Here is a 20,888-nt window from a genome sequence, read left to right on the forward strand (position 1 = left end):
AGTATCAGGGCTAGAGCACTTGACTAAGAGTCAGAAGAAGTGAACTTACCAACTAACTGAGAGACTCTCGGCCCTCATTTTTATCCAGTATCTATACAAAGGGTACGGGGTTGAAGTGCATCAGTTTTCAAAACAGAATCCTAGAATTTTTCAGAGGCATTTGTAAGGCTCTACAAATGTTTAATTTTAATACTTTTCTTATTAAAAACACACCCTTAGCCCTAGCTGGTTTGGCTCAGTGGATAGAATGTCGGCCTGAGGACCAAAGGGTGCCAGGTTCGATTCTGGTCAAGGGCATGTACTTTGGTTGCAGGCTCCTCCCCAGCCTGGGCCCTGGTCAGGGTTTGCGCAGGAGGCAACCAATCGTGTGTTTCTCTTACATTGATATTTCTCTCTATCTTTCCCTCTCTCTTCCCCTCTCTCTAAAAATCAATGGAAAAACATCCTTGGGTGAGGATTAAAAACAAACAACAACAAAAATCTCCACACCTTTCATTAAAATCTACAAGAAAGTGTACAGTAAATGTTACATAGTAAATTTTAATATATTGATGTTATCAACCTGTGTTCTCAGGTTAACTCATTATGGAGTTTCTCCTGCTTCACAAATAAATACATTTCAATTGGTAAATGTGTCACTGATTAGGAAGCTTTTTATCTGCTCTGGTCTTTTTAATACAGGAGTACAAGGTGGGGCAAAAGCTTACAGTTATGAATACACAAAACACAGAGTTAATAAAGCTATTATAATAATCATAACTTGAATGTCTTTTTCCATACCAACAACTGTAAAACTACTTTTGCACCACCTTGTTGGCATAAAGGCTGAGATTACATTAAATCTTTAAATTCTACTGGGTGAGAGTAGAGATGTTATCAAACTCTCCTGTTACTTGTTTCTATATGTAGTTATGGAACCAAACAAAGTAGATTTCTATAAAATGATTGATAATTATAAAATAGAAGTCTTTAAGTGTTATCACACTAACAAATAAAGTGGTAAAAATGTAGTTGTTTTGTACTGGGACTAGAAAAGCAATGGCATGAAAAATTTATGTAGTGGATCATATAAAAGACAAGGGCTTAAAATGTCATCAGATGTGTAAGCATTAGCAGTTAAAATTATGCAAGCATTTTCCAAAACACTACTGGATAATATACAAATTGATACAGACTATTAGTTTTATTACGATGACCTATAAATTGCAGACCTTTCCATATTTGCAAAGATATTAGTAATGATACCAGAATTTATTCTTTAATACTAAAGTTTCCTGACAGAAAACTGACAGTTGTCAGAAAATCTATATATATAGAAGCCTAAGCAACCAGCCAACTGGCTGGTAGCTATGATGCTCACTGACCACCAGGGGGCAGATGCTCAACACGGGAGCTGCCGAGCTGCAGTGACTTGGCAACTACAGTTCTCAGGTGATGCACCCGGAACCAGAAAGAAGGGAGCTTAATTCTGGGGTGCGTCACCCGAGAACTGCCCTCTTGCAATCTGGGACCCCTCCAGGGATGCTGGAGAGCTGGTTTCAGCCCGATCCCTGCAGGTCAGGCCGAGAGACCCCACCGATGCACAAATCCATGCACCGGGCCTCTAGTAGTTAAATAAGAAATTACTATTATTTCTACATTAAAGTAGGGTTATTAACTTGGAAATCTTATTGATATTTTAGATAAATTGCATAGCTAAATTTAGGCTTACAATACAGCCATATTTACAGCCTCAGATAAAATGTTAGTGATTGCCCTGGTTGGGTGACTTAGTTGGTTGGAGCATCACTGTCCCATACACCAAAAGGTTGTGGGTTCAATCCTCAGCTAGGGCACATACAGGAGGCAGCTGATTGATATTTCTCTCTCCCTCTCTCTCTCTTTTTCTCTCTCCCCACCCCCCACTCTCCCTCTCTCTCTCCCCTTCCACTCTCTCTTTAAAATCAATTAAAAAACAAAAGCATATACTTGGGTAAGGATTTTTTAAAAACGTTAGTGATGAATCAAAAAAGAATTTGTATTCAATGTGCAAAACAAAATTAGTTTTTTCTGTGCTGAAACTGTGTGTAAAAATATGACCTCCATATTAGTCTGTTTGGGATGCCATAACAAAATACCATAGACTGGGTAGCCGAAACAACAGAAATTTATTTTCTCATAGTTCTGAAGACTGGAACTCCAAGATCAAGGAGCCAGCAGGGTCAGCATCTGGTAAAGAATCTCTCCTTGGTTGCAGAAGGCTGCCTTCTCACTGTGTCTCTTCTTATAAGGACACTAATCCTACTGGATCAGAGCCCTACCCTTATGACTTTATTTAACCATAATTACATCCTTATAGGCCCTACCTCCAAATATAGTCACATTGGGGGTTGGAGCTTCAACATATGAATTTTGGGAGACACAATTCGATCTATATCATCCTCTGAGGTATCTGAACTTTTTAAGAAACAACACCATCGACTAACTCATATACATAATATTATAAGATACATTTATTTTTCTTCAAATGAGTTAAGGTTTTTAAACTAGATGAGAAGATACTGATTTCTCCAAAATGATTATTCATCAATTAGGGATGTGAATAATTGTCAGGTATGTTAGTAACTCAGCTTTGACACAAAAATTTTACTATCACTCTTCTTTTAAATATGTGGATCATTATAACTAAAATCAAGTAACTATTTTAAGATTTTTAAAAAATGTTAGTATTTATAGCTACTTATTTGTGTGAATCACAATTTTCTTTTCTTTTTCTTCTTTTTAAATCATAATTTTCTTGATATACTTTTATCTTAAAGCCAAATGCTGGAAAGCTTTCTCCCAACAAAAAAGAACAGGACAGCCCAGCCAGCATGGCTCAGTGGTTGAGTGGCGACCTATGAACCAGGAGGTCACAGTTTGATTCCTAGTCAGGGCACATGCCGGGTTGCGGGCTAGAACCCCAGGGTGGGGTATGTAGGAGGTAGCCGATCAATGATCCTCTATCATCACTGATGTTTCTATCTCTCTTTCCCTCTCCTTTCCTCTCTGAAATCAGTAATATATATATATATATATATATATATATATATATATATATATATATATATTTTAAAAGAACAAGACAAGGATTTCTGCTTTTGCCACTTCTACTCAACATAGTACAGGAAGTTCTACCAGAGTAATTAAACAAGAAAAATAAATAAAAAACATCCAAATTGGAAAGGGAAAGGTAAAAATATCTTTACTTAAAAACTAGAGGCCTGGTGCATGGATTCATGCACCGGTGGGGTCCCTCGGCCTGGCCTGCGGGGATCGGGCCGAAACCAACTCTCTGACATCCCCTGAGGGGTCCCAGATTGCGAGAGGGTGATTCTTAAGTGACACACCCAGGAATCAGGCTCCCTCCTCTCTGGTTCCAGGTGTGTCACCCAAGAACCGCAGCTGCCAAGTCACCAAGCTCGGCAGCTCCTGCGTTGAGCTTCTGCCCTCTGGTGGTCATTGCGCGTCATAGCTACCAGCCAGTCGGCCGATCGGCTGGTCACTTAGGCATTTATATATATAGATGATATGATCTTCTATGTAGAAAACCCTAAAGATTACACACACACACATAACAGTTTCGTTATAGCTAATAAATGAATTCTGCAAAGATGCAAGATACAAAATCAATGTACAAAAATCAACTACATTTTATAAACTAGCAATAAAAATGCAAAAAGGAAATTAAGAAAAACAGTTCCACTTACATTGCATGAAGATAATAAAATACTTGGGAATAAATCTAACCAAGGAGGTACAAGATTTGCACACTGAAAACTGCTGAATGAAATTAAAGATATCATAAATAAAATGGAAAGACATCCTATGTGCATGAATAGGAAGATTTAACATTCTTAAGGCATCAATAATATCCAAAGCAATCTACAGATTCAACACAGTCCCAACAAAATTATAACAGCCTTTTCCCCCAGAAATAGAACAGCCAACCCTCAAATTTATAAGGCATTGCAAGGAGCCCCAAATAGCCAGCACCATCTTAAAAAAAAAAAAAAATTGGAGGACTCAAACTTCTTAACTTTGAAAATTAACTCTAAAATTCTTTGAGACATCACGATAATAAGGAGAAAAGAGAAAGAGAATCTAGTTGAGGAATAAGCTCCTGACTCCTTGTTCTGAATTAACAGTGTAACTCAACCTTTCAAGTGATTATAAATGGACCAAGAAGTTCCAGCAATGGGAGCAAACTCAAATGCCTACAGAGGCCGGGCAGGAAACATAAGCAGATGAAGCAAGGCAGCTGGGGGCGGTGGTAAATCTGAGGCCACATGCCCAGTCTGAAGGGAGCAGCTGCACCTCTGCCCTGGCGAACTGTCTCCCTGTTGGAATGTGGGCATGGTATTGGATTTTCCATTCTGTAAGTGAAATTGAATTGAGATTTTTATGTTGTATGTTGGCATCTAATTTTTAAAAAACTATTTTTAACACTGCAAACCAAAGAAAACATCTGCAGTTCAAGGCACGTGTAGTCAGCTGACTACTAGCTTGTGATATCTTTCATAGCTTAAAGGCTGGATCCAGAACACAAAAGAAGAAAAATAGTTACTATTAGTCAGATCCTCGCCAATGTTTAAAGTTAGCATACGATCTAAACCTTTCTAATCCTTGTTAAATATTTAGTGGGTACTAAATATTTCAATTAGGTGTTCTTTAAGATAGTATAGCTTTTAATGGGCCAGTTTTTAGTGGGGCACTTTGAACATGAAGTTCAAACATGCAAGTGCCTTGCACATAGTAGGTGGCAAATAACTGGTAGCTATTATTTTAAATCAAGGCTCCTAATCAACTTGAAAAGTTAGTATAAAGCAGATTTTCAAAACCAACACTACCCTCTAAAAAAAGAGATGATAATATACTGCATTCAATAATTTATCCTCTGTATAGTAGTTGCAAAATGGTGAGCCTTCATATTAAATGACAAAATAAATCATTTATATATCTTAGATGCTAGGAATATAGTTATTGGCATAACAAACAAGGTTCTTGCCCTCATAACATTTACAGTTTAATAAGGGAAATGAACATTACGTAGAGGCATCCAAAATATTTAGTTAGAAACTATAATAAATGATATGACTAAATATTACAGTATGATGTGAAAAGAATAATGAGAGGATCTAATTCAGATGAGAAAGAAGTCACAGAGAAGGCTCCTTTAAGGAGCCTACTTTTAAATTAAGACCTAAAAGGACAAAGAGAGGTTAGCAACCTAAGATATTATGTATGCAGCATGAGGAGGGTTGGGTAGAAGAGGAGGTGGTGACAAAAGCATTCCAGGAATGCTTGTGTGACAAGTGTGACAGGCCCAAATAATCGACATAGAAAAAATGGGAAATTAAATAGAGGGAGAGAGTAAAGTTATTGGAGGTAGTGAGGTGAAAGCTTTGAGGGGACATTAAATGTCAATGTTCTTCCTGGAGAAAAGATTCTGAAGAAGGAAGTAAAAATTAAAAATAAAAAGAAAAAGAAAAGAAAATCAGGAACTGAGGAGAAATAAGTGAAATGGGAGATAGGAAACAGGAATTTGAGGTTGAAGAAATTGTTTATTGGCCACATCTGGTTTCTGGGGAAAATGAGGGAAGCGAAGCCCTGGTGGGAGCAGATGAAGATGACTGGCCAGAGGAACCCATAAATGTGAAGAGATTACATGGAAGGATTTTCATTTGTTTATTTTAAAAATTACAAAAGTAACAAATATTCTTTAATATTTCAAACCAGGCAGCCACCCATTCCTGAAGTAAACGCTGTTAATCCTCACAGAATGGTTTTTAGTGGTGAGGATGAGGATTAGTGAAAGCAACGTCAAGTGGAAGTTTGAGGCAATTACACAGAGAAATCAGACCAAACACTTTATTTCAGCCTAAATTTCTGCATTTTTCCTTGAGATCACTTCACCCACTATAACATTAGATATTTTAGGAAAAAGTAACTTTTTTATCATATGATCATTCAGACCCACTGCAATTTCCTGATTCCTAGAATGTGAGCTCCTTTGAAAAAGACAGGAATTTTTTTTTTTCTCAAATCTCAGATTATTGGACTACAACTCCATGAGAGCAGGAATTTCTGTCCAACTCACTGCTTCATCACTAGCAACTGATACATAAATTTTGTTGAATGAATGAATATACCAATACTATGAAGACAAAACCACAGTGAATTCAGAGTAAAACAAAAAGTGAAAGAAAAAAAAGGAAAGGAAAAGAGAAAGGGAGGGATGAAAGTGGCAATACTTTAGATTCTGTCACTTATTCTTGACTCTTCTCTGCCACACCTCACACCCCATCAATTGGCAAGTCCTGTCAAACCAGCTCCTTAAATAGCTCTGCATCTCCATGCCACTTATTGTTCTACTGTAATTGGCTCCTAACTGGTTTTTGTCCTCAGTCTTACTACTTACTTTCCATACTTTTGCCAGTGTCATATGTGAGAATACCATACAAATTCCTAAGGCTCTACTAATTTCCTTCTTACGTGTTAAGCGCTAGCCAAAATGAACCTATTAGTGTTTCCCAAAGGAACCATGTTGTTTTATGTCATAATACTTTTAAACTCTTGCTTTTTCTTTTTAGAATGTATTTTTTATTTGCTTAATAGCTTTTACTACTCCAAAATCCATTCCAACTGCCTTCACTCCTTTATAGCCTTCCCCAGCTTCTGCAGGAAAAACTACTTCCTCCCTGTACTGTCACTGAATCCTACACATGGCTCTAATAATCACTTACACTCTATGGAAACTATTTCTAGACTCCTCTGTTTCTTCTTCTGGAATGTGAGCTCCTTGAGGGCAAGTATTGCCATTTACTCATTCATATTTCAAGCATCTCGTACACTATCTGATGGATAACACATTTAAAAAGTAATACTCTCTTTTAGTCAGCTTTCTGGCTTCTTCCGCACTAGCTTTTTTCACTTATTAGGCGTGGGACCTAGAACAAGTTACTGAACTTCTAAATCTCAGTTTCATTTTCTATACAATTATATTAAAAGTATCTACCTACCACATAGGATTGCTGTGAAGAAAAATGAGATAATCTATATAGGGAGTACTTAATAAATGTTAATTGCTATTATTACCATTATTTCATTTCTGATACTGTCTTTTTTATGTTTAGAAATTCCATTTGTACCTTTCTAATAGATTCATGTTTTCCTTTACATATTTGATCATATTTATATGATTTAAAATAACTGTTCAAAGGTTCTTGTAGCTAATTCTATCATCTGTCATTTCTGGGTCTGTTTCTATTGATTGATTTTTTCCTCCTGGTTATGGGTCATATTTCCTGCCCTATTTAAGGTCTGGTAATTTTTAATTGGATGCCAGACTTTGTAAATTTTATGTTGTTGAGTGCTGGATTTTACTGAATTCCTTTAAGGAGTATTAATTTTGTTTAGGTATATAGTTAAATGACATGCCTATAAGTTGAATATTTTTGCTTGTAAGCTGATGAGGATTCTATCCAATGCCAATGTCCTCTGTATTTTGAGGTTTCTCAACTCTGGCTGGCAGAAGTGTGAACTACCCCTTATCCTGTGAATACTTCAGGAACTGTTTTCTGGTGGTTCTTTTTCCAACCCACACATGTGCAGAATTTATAGCCAAAGACTCAAATATCTGCTTGAAGCTCTCCAGAACTAACTGAGCTACTTACTCCCTCCTCTCTGGTACTCTGTCCTACAAATTCTGGCCACCTTGGTTTCTCTAAACCCAAATCTCTGTCTCCTCAACTCATCTCCTTAACATGATGATCTTCCTTCCTGTACCATCACTTGGCAACTGCCTCTCAGGGGCCACAGTCCTGTTTCATACATTGGACATTGTCTGATTTCTAGTTGTTTATGGCAGGAGGACAACTCCCTTAGTAGGTACTTCTTCATGGGCCGAAGAGGAGGTACCTATCATCATTTTATTAAATGAAATATATGTATACATTGGTAAAAACACAAAGTTCAAAATAAAAATTCTAATAAACTATGAAAATAAATATGGACAAAAACTTTTGAGCCAATATTCCTAAACAGAAGTGGAGATTTACTTCAAGGGAATTTCAATATTTGCCAGACTTGAAAAATTCAGATTAATCTTTCTACATTGAAAGAAATCCCAAAGCAAGAAGTTGAATTTTAAAGTTGTTTGAATAGACTTTTTAAGCTTCACCCAAGGATATTCCCCCCCCCCCCCATTGATTTAAAAAAAAAAAAAAGAGTGGAAGGGAGAGGGAGAAACAGAGAGAGAGAAACATTAATGTGAGAGAGACACATCGATTAGTTGCCTTCCACACGCACCCCAACCAGGGGCTGGGATAGAGCCTGAAACAGAGGTACATGCCCTTGACCAGAATCGAACAGCAACCCTTCTGTCCTCAGGTCAACACTCTAACCACTGAGCAAAACCAGCTAGGGCTGAATAGACATTTTTCTTCCAAGAGTTTAAAGTTGCCTAGTAGCAAGAGATTCGCTATAGTCTTCATGAGGTTATTTGAAATTCAGACATAGGAAAATTAGCATTATTCACTACTCAGATATGCAGAAATGACATTGCATCCCTCTACTTGCTAAAAACTTGGATAAACTGTTTCAGAAGGGATCAGGTCCTTATTTTTCACAAAGTGACTTCAGTTTTAGATATATTTTGCTAGAACTCTGCTCTTCTTTGCTACCTCCCAGAACAGTTATTTCCTCTTGATAATGCTATAATATGTACATGATGTTCTAAGGAAGTTGTCTGCAGGAGAATAATATAGTAGAGGTTCCACTGAATAGGAGTCTGGTACTTGGCATTCTACTTGAAAAAATGGGGCTTAATACTTACTTTTGGAACCCTGCCTCTGAATGTTTTTGCTCATTTTGGATTAAAATTGGGGAATGACACATTCTGGAACAGAAAAATATTCTAAAGTTTCCTGGAAGAAACTGAGAATATATTAAAGCTATTTAACCAAATATTTTAGTATCACCTAGACACAAATGTTGCATTTGGTCTTTAAGAAATCAGAAACTGTCTGATTAAGAAGCATAGCAAGAAATATCCAGCATAAAATCTAGGTCATGTTTATGGCACAGAGGAGAACTTGGAGGTGCTCCCTCTCAACAGCTGGATGAATCAATGGCAGCTGCTATAAGAAAGATAAAGAAACCCACATCTGCTAAGAGTCCACATGCTATATGGATCCCTTGTGATAGTAAATAAATTCTTGAAGAGGCCCCACTTCTAAAGCAGGAAGAGAACTGAGGACATTTAAAGACTGTTTTCCATAGTTATCTCCATGTGCTATTTCACAGAAACCAGCTGTCTATATGCACCATTCTTCAATATAGAGAGTATTCAATATATATTTGCTAACCGATTAAGGGACTGGGAAGGATTGGGAAAGACAGGTTCTGTTGAAATAGTACAAACTCCACCTATACATTCACAGCTCCCAGTTTTGTTTATTTTGAGATCAACGGGTTAGTTTTTCTGAGGTAGTTCACTTAAAATTGGGTCACATTGATTTTTGCCCACTAGTACATATATTCTGTAAAGGAGATGATGCTATTCTCAGCACATTAAGATTGTTTGCACAAGAATGTAATTGAGATGGATGGCTCTAGAGGGTGCATGTCATAGAAGCCGTATATGTTTGGAGTAGCAGAAATAGTAGAAATAGCACATTAGCAAATTAGTAAATCTGAGTTCTATTTCCAACTTTGCTACTAATCCATTGTGCAATTATACAAATTACATAATTTCATTGTTTATAAAATGGGCACAATAATACCTATCTTACTTATTTCTTAGGATAGTAGAAATGGTCTAATAAGACACTAAGTAGAAGGAGTTTTAGAAAAAAAATTTCAGTAGCTAAATATAAAGTAGCAGTAGCATCTATTAGAGCAGGATGGGGAGATCTTATATACTCAATGGAAGCAGGGAGTGTACCTGTTCACTTACTCTCACCCCAGTGCCAGGCACATGGTAAGTCTACCAGAAATCATTAATTGAATGAATGAGGAAATAGTTTAGGCCTTCCTCTACTTTAAGTTACAATCACTAAAGAAACTGTTAAAAGTATTCAATAGTAATTTTAAATAACACACAATATGAAGGTGGGGATACAAAGAGGCCCTTAACCAGTTAACTGCCACAATATTTTGAATTTAATTTAAAAAGGTCCGCCGCTTGCGTCTATAGACGCTTATGGCGTACAAATGGTTAAAAACAGATGTGAACCAAGGTTTTGATGTAGAGATGCTAAATCAGAAAATGTTGGAGCAATTTAATGTTTCAGTGTTCTGAATGTAAGAATCTAATTCTATTTTAAAAAAGAAGCTGTCAGTGGATACCTTTTGCCTTTCATCTCACCAAGATCTTTAAAATCTCAATCAAGACATTTTCAACCAGTGTTTTCCTTAATATTTTCTTTAGAACATAATCAGAATATGCCAAACCAACAATATGCAAATACAAAAATGACTTGCATTTTCCCGTGTACATAGCTCTTCTCTCAAGGATTTGTAAGGTGAAATGAAAAATTTACTTTAGTCAACTTTACTCTATTTCCCAAAATCTATATTTCTAGAACCTGACCTATATTTCCTGTTGCTTACTGAAGTTTTTTTTTTTAATATATTTTTATTGATTTTTTACAGAGAGGAAGGGAGAGAGATAGAGAGTTAGAAACATGGATGAGAGAGAAACATCGATCAGCTGCCTCCTGCACACCCCCCACTGGGGATGTGCCCGCAACCAAGGCACATGCCCTTGACCGGAATCTAACCTGGGACCTTTCAGTCCGCAGGCTGACGCTCTATCCACTGAGCCAAACCGGTTTCGGCTGAAGTTTTTTAACTGTATCCCAAAGAAATATAAACTTTTAAAAAACTTACATCACATTATTCACATTAGACAAAATGTGAAAGCAACCCAAATATCCATCAATGGATGAGTAAATAAATAAAATGTATACACATACAATGGAGTATTACTTAACCCTAAAAAGGAAGAAAATTCTGACACTTGCCACTACATGCATGAACTCTGAGGATGTTATATTAAACAAAATAAGTCATTCACAAGAGGATAAATGTAATATGATTCCATTAATATGAGACACCTAGAGTAGTCAATTCATAGAGATAGAAAGTAGAATAGTAACTGCCAGGGGCTAGGGGAAGGGGAAAATGGAGAGTTAGTGCTTAATGGGTGGAAAGGTTCAGTTTGGGAACATGAAAGAGTTGTGGAGATGGATGGTCAGGATGGTGCCAGAACTACTATGAGTGCACTTAATGCTTCAGAACTATACACTTACCCGGAAATTTATAACTGGTTTTCCCACTCATCTTACATGCCAAACCAAACCACCAAGTCCTGTGGATTCTATCTCTGAAAGTACACCTTCCATCTCTATGGCTGCTGCCTTGGCTCTTGTTTTCTCTCACCTACTGCAAGTCTGCCAGCTATGCTCCTGGCTTCTAGTCTCACCCTCTAAGCCATTTCCATACTGTCTCATATCATCACATCACTCTTCTATAATCCTTCATATAGTGCCTACAGAATGAAATACAACTTCTTTTTTTATGGCAAAAAAAAATGTCTTTCACTACCTGAGTCTTTCTTTTATTCCATTTATGCTTCTACACCACAGCACATGCTCTACCTACTAGTAGAATGCCTTTCTCTCTTTTATCCATGTGTACAACTTCTATTCACTCTTCCTTCCCAACTGAGATCAAACAGCCAGTTCTCAGGAGAACCTTCTCTAATCTACTCTTTCTCCATTCTCTAACAATAGTATTCCCATCCCTCCCCCTACCCAGGAGTTTATTTCTTTGCAGTCATATCATTCCTTGAATTTACTGCATGGCATTGTTTTGTTGTTGTTAATCCCAAGGATATTTTCCCACTGATTTTTAGAGAGAGTGGAAGGGAGGGGGAGAGACACAGAAGGAAACATCAAATGTGAGAAAGACACATCGATTGGTTGCCTCCCACACGCACCCTGACCAGGGCCTCAATTGAGCCTGAAACCGAGGTACATGCCCTTGACTGGAATCGAACCCAGGACCCTTCAGTCCTTGGGCCAACGCTCTATCCACTGAGCCAAACTGGCTAGGGCTACTGCATGGTATTTTAATATTTGTCAAGAGCAAAGGCTCTGGAGCCAGATGGCCTGGGTATGAATCCAGCCCCAGCATTTACTGTTTAACCTTGCCAAGTTACTTAACCCCTCTGATCCTCAGTTTCATTAGTTATAAAATGGAGTTTACAGTATCCACCACAGAGAGATGTTGTGAAGAGTAAGTGAATTACTGCATGTCAAGTGAGCAGAGCTTCACTTGGCTCTTAATACACTCATTAGTGATGGTGATGTGATGGTGGTAGTAATGGAGGTAGTATTTCTGACACAAGAGGAACAGCTCCTCAAAAGTAAGGTGTGCCTATAACCTTGAATAGCATGAGACCAAACAATATTTTTAAAATATATATTTTTATTGATTTCAGAGGATGGGAAAGGAAGAGAGATAGAAACATCAATGATGAGAATCATCGATCCGTTGCCTCCCGCACGCCCCCTACTGGGGATCAAGCCTGCAGCCTGGGCATGTGCCCCTGATCCCATTCGAACCCGGGACCCTTTAGTCCACAGGCCGACGTTCTATCCACTGAGCCAAACTGGCTAGTACCCAAATAGTATTTATAGGAACAAAGAAAGATAAAAGTTTGGTAGGAAGAAAAGAAGGCAAGAAGATATTTGGGAAGACTTACCGCCATTTTTGCCCACAGTTCGGAAGCATTTCCAGAAGGCCCGTAGGAATGATGCCCTGTTGTGAGGGGTGGCTTGGATGAAGCTGAATTCCCGAAAGAGAATGTGAGTTCCTTGACATACACTGTTAAAGCTGCAAAGAGAACAATCAAGAACTCATCATTAGATGGATAGTTATGGAAGGTCGAAATCAGAATGAAAAAGCAAGACCAGACAGAAGCACTGCCAAAAAGGGAAAAAGGATTTTTTTTCTCCAATAAGACTCTGAACTATAAATTAGACCAAGTCCTTCTAGAAGGAAGTCTCTTCACCAAACCATATCCCTCTGAAAACTGTTTCGTTCCAGTTCCTCTGAGCACTTCCCCCCTTCGCACATACACACCCTGAGGAAATTTTAGCAGTCACTGGAGCATTTCACATAAAGGGAAATCTTTCAGTCTTTAATTGGCTGACATTGGCACTCATATTTTTTGAAGCATACTCCTCTCCCTACCTTTTTGGGAATTATGTTTCCTTAAAGATATTCTTTCTGTACTCTCTGACCTTTATCAGCTGCCATATGAACAACATAGCTTATGGGACATAACCAGCTTGTCTGTTCCAGTTTAGGGGTGGTGTTGCATACTTCTCTGACAATAACCTCAGAGGAAAATCCATGTGCCAAAGGATATAAAAGGTTCCAAATAGAACACTAAAAGCAAATAAGAAGAACAAGGGTAGAAAGTGGCCCCTGAATTAAAGTGTGAAGCAAAACCCCAGAGCCCAAGTGAGTCATTGTTTAAGCTGGGCTGGGGAAGGGGAAAAAATATACTCCATTGCCTTTGTGTTCTTCTGCCAAAGAAGTAAAGGCTGTAGAGCCTGGTGTAATCTAAAAACTGAAATTCCACCAAAGAATAGGCAATTATCCAGTAATCAACACTACCTAAGGCAGACTTCAGGTTCCAGAAAACTCCTAAATTCCCTGACAAGTAAATCATGAATGGGAAATGTGTTAATGTTATAGAGAAGCAGACATTCAAATGAAGATGGCAAGTAATAGAGGGACAATGGTAATTCCAAATGCCACTTTTCATTTGTTGACTAATGAGAGAAAAAAATTCTGAACCTCTGAACTGAACAGGAAAAAATGTCAGGAGCCATCCATTCCATTTTTCTTTTCCCTGACCAAGTTCAGAGGGACGTGTCTAACCTGTCTTTAAGGTATAGTATGTTATAGGATAAAATAAACCTCTTCCTGTTACTATTAACAGTGCTATATAAAAAAGTTCATTACACACTCTTCTTCCCTCTTAGAAAAGTAGCATAGAAATCTAATTCTAAGACACTATGAGAAAGTATGAGGCCAATACCCGGCAAAGAATTAGATTAGATGAGAGATGTTTAAAAAGCAATGAAAGTGTTAAACTAACCACATAATTTGTGGCAGTGCTATTTATTGTCTTGAGCAAAGGAAAATGAAAAAGAAAGCAAATGAGCTGTTACAGATAAATGGAGTAGGCCACATTTCTAGCAAAGGAAGTCTAAAATGATAACATTCTAGACTAAATTTATGAAGCTATCCAGCAAAGACTTAGTCCCAAAGTGTGCATCATACCCCACAAGGGTAAAATGTTGGTGTCTAGATCATGATCTTGGTTGTAAAAGAACTTATTATAATGAAATTATATCCTTAATGTAACTTTAAATAATATATATTTAAAAAAAACACTAGAGAGTAATTTATGCATTAAAGAATCTGGCTGAGCCTCATAATACAGATAGGTACAAATTTACACAAAATTATAACATAAGAATTTTATAAAACAAATTGATAGGGCAAGGACTTATAATATTGAATATGAAAAGATTTACAATTTTATTTACACTACTGCCTTTAGGTAATCCATACTGATAAAATTCACATTTAACTAAAATTAAAAATAATTAGAAACATTTGAATAGCATGGCAACTGGTCAGTATGGGGATCATAATCACTTTACCAAAAGAATAGATGATCAATATGATCAGTGAAAATTCTTTTAGATAAGATGGCTCTAAGGAAAGAGCAGAAAATGCAATATTGCTTAAAACTTTACTGGCTCTCTTCAATCTGAAGTATCTTTTTTCTATCTCCATCTGTTAAAACTCTAATCTTTCCAGACCATCTGCCATATTTGACATAAAGTCTCTTCATGATTCCATCCCCATGCTCAGTTCCCAGCATATCTCACTTTTAACTCTCTAATGGAACTCATAATTTGCTGCCTTGTTTTAAAGTTACTCGACTTATTTCCCCTACTAGATTATAAGTTCTGTGGAGTAAGCAATTCGGTTGTATTTAATAAGTATCTTGTGGGGAAATATTTTGAGGCTGTGGAAATATACTGTCAACTCTTCAAACTTGCATTTACTAGTTTCAGTATCTATTGATTTTGTATCTAATAATTCTTCCTAGAAGCAATAACAATTATGATGGGTTTGTCAGATGGCTATTTCCCCCTCGTTACGTCATTTCATCTACATTTATAATTTGACCTTCTATGGTAAAAAAGAGCTTACCTTTCTCATCCATTCATTATTTATTTATTTACATTAGTCTGGATTCATGGATTCTTACTTTATTCAATAGGTTATGATCCTTTATTATCATTATTTATTTTGTTGCTCAAATTGTCCCAGATTTGGCTGTGGGAGCTCCTTCAAGCTGACTTCTGTCCTTTTGACATGTCTACACAATTCTTTGGTTACTTTGCTTTCTTTTTGATAGAATAAGATGTTCCAGGCCCATCGTGTTCTTTTTCTAACCCATCTTGGAACCAGTCATTTATCCAAAAAGCCCAAGTTGCTTTTAGTAAAAAACAGTGTTTAAAAACCAAGATCTAGGTAGGTGCTGGGTGTGCTTTGTGCTCCAAATGTGTCATTGCTTCTAGGCTCTCTCAGAAGACAGTTAAGAAACAGATGAAGTCACGCGCCCCCTGGGTCTGGGTGAGGCCACGTGCCCCTGAGTCCGGGTAAAGCAGTGTCCCTGGGTCCGGCCGAAACCAAACCAGAGGGAGTCGGACCTCCGTTACCACCATTTGTCCACCATCCAGAGCTGAGGGGTCAGTGCTGACATGTACACATAAGGAACTGGTGGACATTAAAATTGGGTCTCAAAAGAACTGTTGGTCCAGAAAGAAACTCACTACAGACTGATACAGTTGCCTGTCAGCATAACTATTATTGCTCGTCTCACATTCAGTTCTTATAAATATATCTCTAGTGACACATGATCTCGCTCATCTAGGGGAAATGATGAACAACATAGACTGATGAACAAGAACAGAACCAGAAACAAGGAGGCATCGATGGGACTATCGGGCCTCAGAGGGAGGATAGGGGAGGGTGGGGGGAGGGGGGAGAGATCAACCAAAGGACTTGTGTGCATGCATACGAGCCTATCCAATGGTTAAGTTCAACAGGGGGTTGGGGCATCTGTGGGGAGGGGTGTGGGATGGGAATGGGGGGATGAGGACAAATATGTGACACCTTAATCAATAAAGAAATAAAAAAAAAAGAAAGAAACAGATGAAGGTCTATACACACACATTCTACACAAACATGCCCATGTGCATGAACGCACACATACTTATTTCCATTTCTATGTATCTAGCTATCTACATATATTAAAACCCATGAGTTCACACTGATTCAATTCCAATATATTGCTACAAGGTATCCTCTATTCTTTCCCTTTTATATATGAAACTTCCTCTTCTCACAGAGACATCCAGCTCCTATTATCCATAATATATATTTACTTATTTGCTCAATCCTAAAATGTACAGCAATTGCTAATCCAGGCCTCTGTGTAAAAGCAACCTCCTAATTATGGTTCAACACTTATTTAGAGTAATTTTTGTTTTTAGCCCAAGGGAGGGCAAATAGTCCAAATACGGTGTTCAAAAGGTACTTAGTCTCACCCTGGCCAGTGTGCTCAGTGTTTAGTGTTGGCCTGCTCACTGAGAGGTCCCAGGTTTGATTCTTGGCTGGCTCTGGTAGAGACGCATGCAGGAGGCAACCAATCTATGTATCTCTCATATTGATGTTTTCCTCTCTCTCTGCCCCTTCCTCCCTCCCTTCCACTCTCTAAAAAGCAATGGAAAAAATATCCTTGGATGAGGATTAAACAAACAAAAAAAAAAATTACTTAATCTCCCCAATTCCCTTCAGTATGTTTATTTTATTCATTTGAAATACAGTTTGCTTCATTTGTTTCTGTCTGTATTCCATTTTTGGGCCCCTCATCCTTGTTAATTACATACATAGCTTTCTTGCCTATGTGAAATATTAACATAGTTCCAAAAGTAAGTGTCACCCTCCCTCCACACTGAACCAAGCTAGCCAAGTGCTAGTGTGAACTCTTGATACAATTTCATTTTCTCATTGGGGTTGTCTTCTGCTGTTTTTATTTTTATTTTTATAGATTTCTTTTCTTTTTATATTTTTAATTGACTTGAGAGAGGAAGGGAAAGAAAGAAAGAAACATCGATTTGTTGTTCCACTTAGTTACGCAATCAGTGATTGAGTCTTATATGTGCCCTGACCAGGGATTAAACCCAAAACCTTGGTGTATTGGGATGGCACTCTAACCAACTGAGCTACCTGGCCAGGGCTTGTTTTCTGCTATTTGAGAGGAGCTTTATTTGCAAGGAATCCTAAACAAATCTACAAAGAAGCAAAATGTGAGAACAAATCATATCCAATTATGTAGCACAAACTGGCCATACCAAAGGTGATACAAATACAGAATATGGATCAGCCTTTGAAAAATAAGTAAGATCAAAGATCCAGAACATCTTAGGAAGAATCATGATTTAAAGTAAGCTTCTGTTGCTTCTATAAACAGAGGGGAAAAGATAGTCTGTGTAGGAGAAAAAGAAAACTTCTGTGGCATATTTCCCTCGAACACATTGGCAAAATAAGCAGACTGGAGTTTTGTTTTGCAGAAAGTCGCCAAACCCTAAAGATATATTCCTGTGGCATGATTTAGTCCCTGAACTAACCATCCCTGGATTTGTTCTCTTTATTTGTAAAAATCAGATGAAGTCTAAGTCCTTAAATGTTTTCTTTCCATTGCCTATCTGCCACAGAATTTGGTAATGTTAATTTGATGAAAGAAATTAGCAGAACATGTCAGCTTGGTCTATGTTGCAGAAGGCCAAAGTAGTTTGGACAGCACACTTGGACAGAATTGCCTTACACCAATTTCTTGTTTATAGTGTTACAAAGAAGTTTCTGTACAAACGTTTAATGCTCAATTTCTAAGAACTTCTGGCTATTGGGCTGTTGTTATCTATAGTTTAAACATATAACACACCTATTAAAGAGAAAAGTGAGTGAAAAATATAGTCCTACATCCAAGGAGAAATTTGACAAAGTGTGGCTTTAAAATATGGTACATTTCAAATAAGGTTCTGCCATATGCATCAGGTGAACCAATTGTAGGGTCTCTATTGGCCAGGAAGAACTAAGTGTAAAAGTATAGAAAACAGAAACTGACCACATTGCAGATGAGTACTCAGATCCTCATCTCTCATTCCCAGTATTGGCTAAATTAGAAGTAGAATGTCCAAGACCTTTGGCTTCTAAAAAAAAGTCCCAAATTTAGGAAGAAATCCAACAGGGATTAATTAATCCTCAGTCACTTTCTAGGATAGATGAACCAATTTGTGAGACCTGAGTTGCCACTGTGGTGAACAGGACTCATAATTTCTACACAGCAAAACAACTGCATCAGAGGCTTATCGGTTCACTCTAAAGCCTTAAGCACTGGCATTTCATACCAAGATTTTTTTTTCTGCCTGACTGAGTAATCCTTAGTAGCAGAGCTAGTTTTCAGACCATGACATCAGTGAGATCGTATTTGACTTCATTGTGAAGATAAAAACTCACAAGACAGGCCCTGAAAGCTGTGGAAAGCTTCTGCAATGGTCAGCATAAGCAATGCTGAGTTTTCTCTCCTTGGTTACTTCACCAAGTGCTCTTTTGTCACCAAATCCCAGGAAGAATCTTCTTAAAGCTCTTCTTGTCCCACCCTAGGCTGATGCTAAGGGGGAAGAGATGGTTTCCAGATAGGGTGATCTCCAAGCAAATTCTCACCAAGAAAGCTAACCAAAGGACTTAGTTCTCACAGACTGTTTCCTGAAAGTAAACTGCTCCCCATTGCATCTTCGTTTATAATTCAGTTGGCTCCCTGCCAGAGTTAAAAAAATGTTTCAAAATCCCTTTTCATGCCTTCACATTTCAGAACTTATTGCTGAAGGCCTGGCATGCTATGGTGAACTCCCAATTGCATGTCATTTCCTTACCCACCGAGGGTCGAGGGTCGGTGGAGAAGCAAGATGATTCATTAACATCTGTTTCCCCTTGCAGTTTTAAGTGTTAAGGAACATCTCCTTATAAGGTTGTTTACTCATTCCAATAGAAACGCAAATAAATACCTCCGGATGTGAAATCAATGCATAGAGCACTGGGAGAAGGTTAGTACATACATACTCTTTATAGCATGTTAGAAATTTAAATTATAAAAAGACAATGTAGCAATTTAGAAAACACTTTTCATACACCATGAAAACAGGAAAAGGTGTGTTTACATTATAATTTTAACTACATTAAAGTAGGTCTGCATAAGGAAAATATTAAAAATGTAAAAGACAACTGTATTTATTAATTGTATTAAAGTTTTTGGCTTATAATTGATTTCTTCCTCTGTATTCCAAATATTCAGCAATGTTAAGTTAAATTTTTGTAATATATTTTTTAAAAACAACATACCACAAATCTTTAATTTGTCTCATTCCTACAAGGCCTAACAGAGCTCTTGATAACAGAACTTCTAGGAGAGTTCTCTAATTTCACTTGAAATCCAGAGTAGCTGTGTTTTCATGGTTTCTCTGGGGAAACATCCCTGGTCTTATAGGAAGTTTCTGGACAAAGAATATTCCTTTAGAATGTTGCAATATTTCTGTACCCTGCTACATGTTACATCTCATGTTCATTCATCTGTGATCTCTACTAGTAAACCTGTCATCTGTTCTTTCTTTCTTCCTCTTCAGCTCTATCTTTAGTTATCTGCAGACAGATCCTGCCATTCCTTCCCCACAACGTGATTCCTCTCTACCTTCAGATCTCAAAAACAAAAACAGTTTTTATCTATTTTACTGCCAGATTACATATCATATTCTCATCTAATTTCTTCAGTTTTCGTTAGTTTTTTCAACTCATTTCCTTCCAAGTTTTCCCACCCATTGCATATCTGTGCTTCATACAGCACCAGACAAAATTTTTAGGTAAATTCTATCCTATTTTCTGCCTATAGTTATAACTTTTAAGTACTTTTATGTCATCCTTTTTTCTCACTAGAATCTCCAAAATGTTCCCATTAGTATCACCTGCAGGTTTCATTTAAAACACAACACTATTTTGTGGGTCCCTGAAATGTAACAAATTCCTTCCTCCATACCACCCCATTCAAGAGATGGAGGTATTATACAGTATCTATCAACCCTCTCGGTTCAAAGTCCAGCAAGTAATTCTTAAACCTCCACCCTTTGTTCTTATTCAAGATGCTATGAATTAGGTTTAAAAAATTCTTCATATAAATGCTTTAGTCATAAGCCAAGTCTTCTTATTTGTTTGTTTTTTTAATATATTTTTATTGATTTTAGAGAAAGAGGAACGAGAGGGAGGGAGAGAGAGAGAGAGAGAGAGAGAGAGAGAGAGAGAGAGAGAGAGAAACATCAATTTGTTGCCTCCTGCATGCACTCCCACTGGCATCAGGGATCGAACCTGCAACCTGGCATCAGGGATTGAACCTTCGGTGCACGGGATAATGCTCAACAAACTGAACTACACAGGCCAGGGCTTCTTTCATTCAATCATAATTTTAAATGATCATAAAATTGAAGGGTGGTTGGAATGCAGGACTTGTACTTTTAGAGCCACATACATCAGACTTGTGGCTGCTGATTACATGCTCTATCTTCATTGTTTATCATGTCTTATGTTACTACCATTATTTCCAGAATCACCTCCTTTTTGTTATTTTTTGTTTTATCTCCATAGCAGGTCTCATGTTT

General features: G+C 37.5%; 1 protein-coding gene across 3 annotated transcripts in view; it reads right to left on the minus strand.

Annotated features, from left to right (window-relative positions):
* Positions 1-20,888, minus strand: part of CSTPP1 (centriolar satellite-associated tubulin polyglutamylase complex regulator 1) — a 160,402-nt gene that overhangs the window by 74,401 nt on the left and 65,113 nt on the right. For all 3 annotated transcript variants that reach the window (XM_008146754.3, XM_008146756.3, XM_008146753.3), the window contains one exon: positions 12,791-12,921. In XM_008146754.3, the coding sequence (XP_008144976.1) occupies positions 12,791-12,921 (131 nt within the window). The remainder of the gene's footprint in view (positions 1-12,790; positions 12,922-20,888) is intronic.

This window comes from Eptesicus fuscus, chromosome 13 (genome assembly GCF_027574615.1).
Source record: "Eptesicus fuscus isolate TK198812 chromosome 13, DD_ASM_mEF_20220401, whole genome shotgun sequence".
Lineage (NCBI taxonomy): Eukaryota > Metazoa > Chordata > Mammalia > Chiroptera > Vespertilionidae > Eptesicus > Eptesicus fuscus.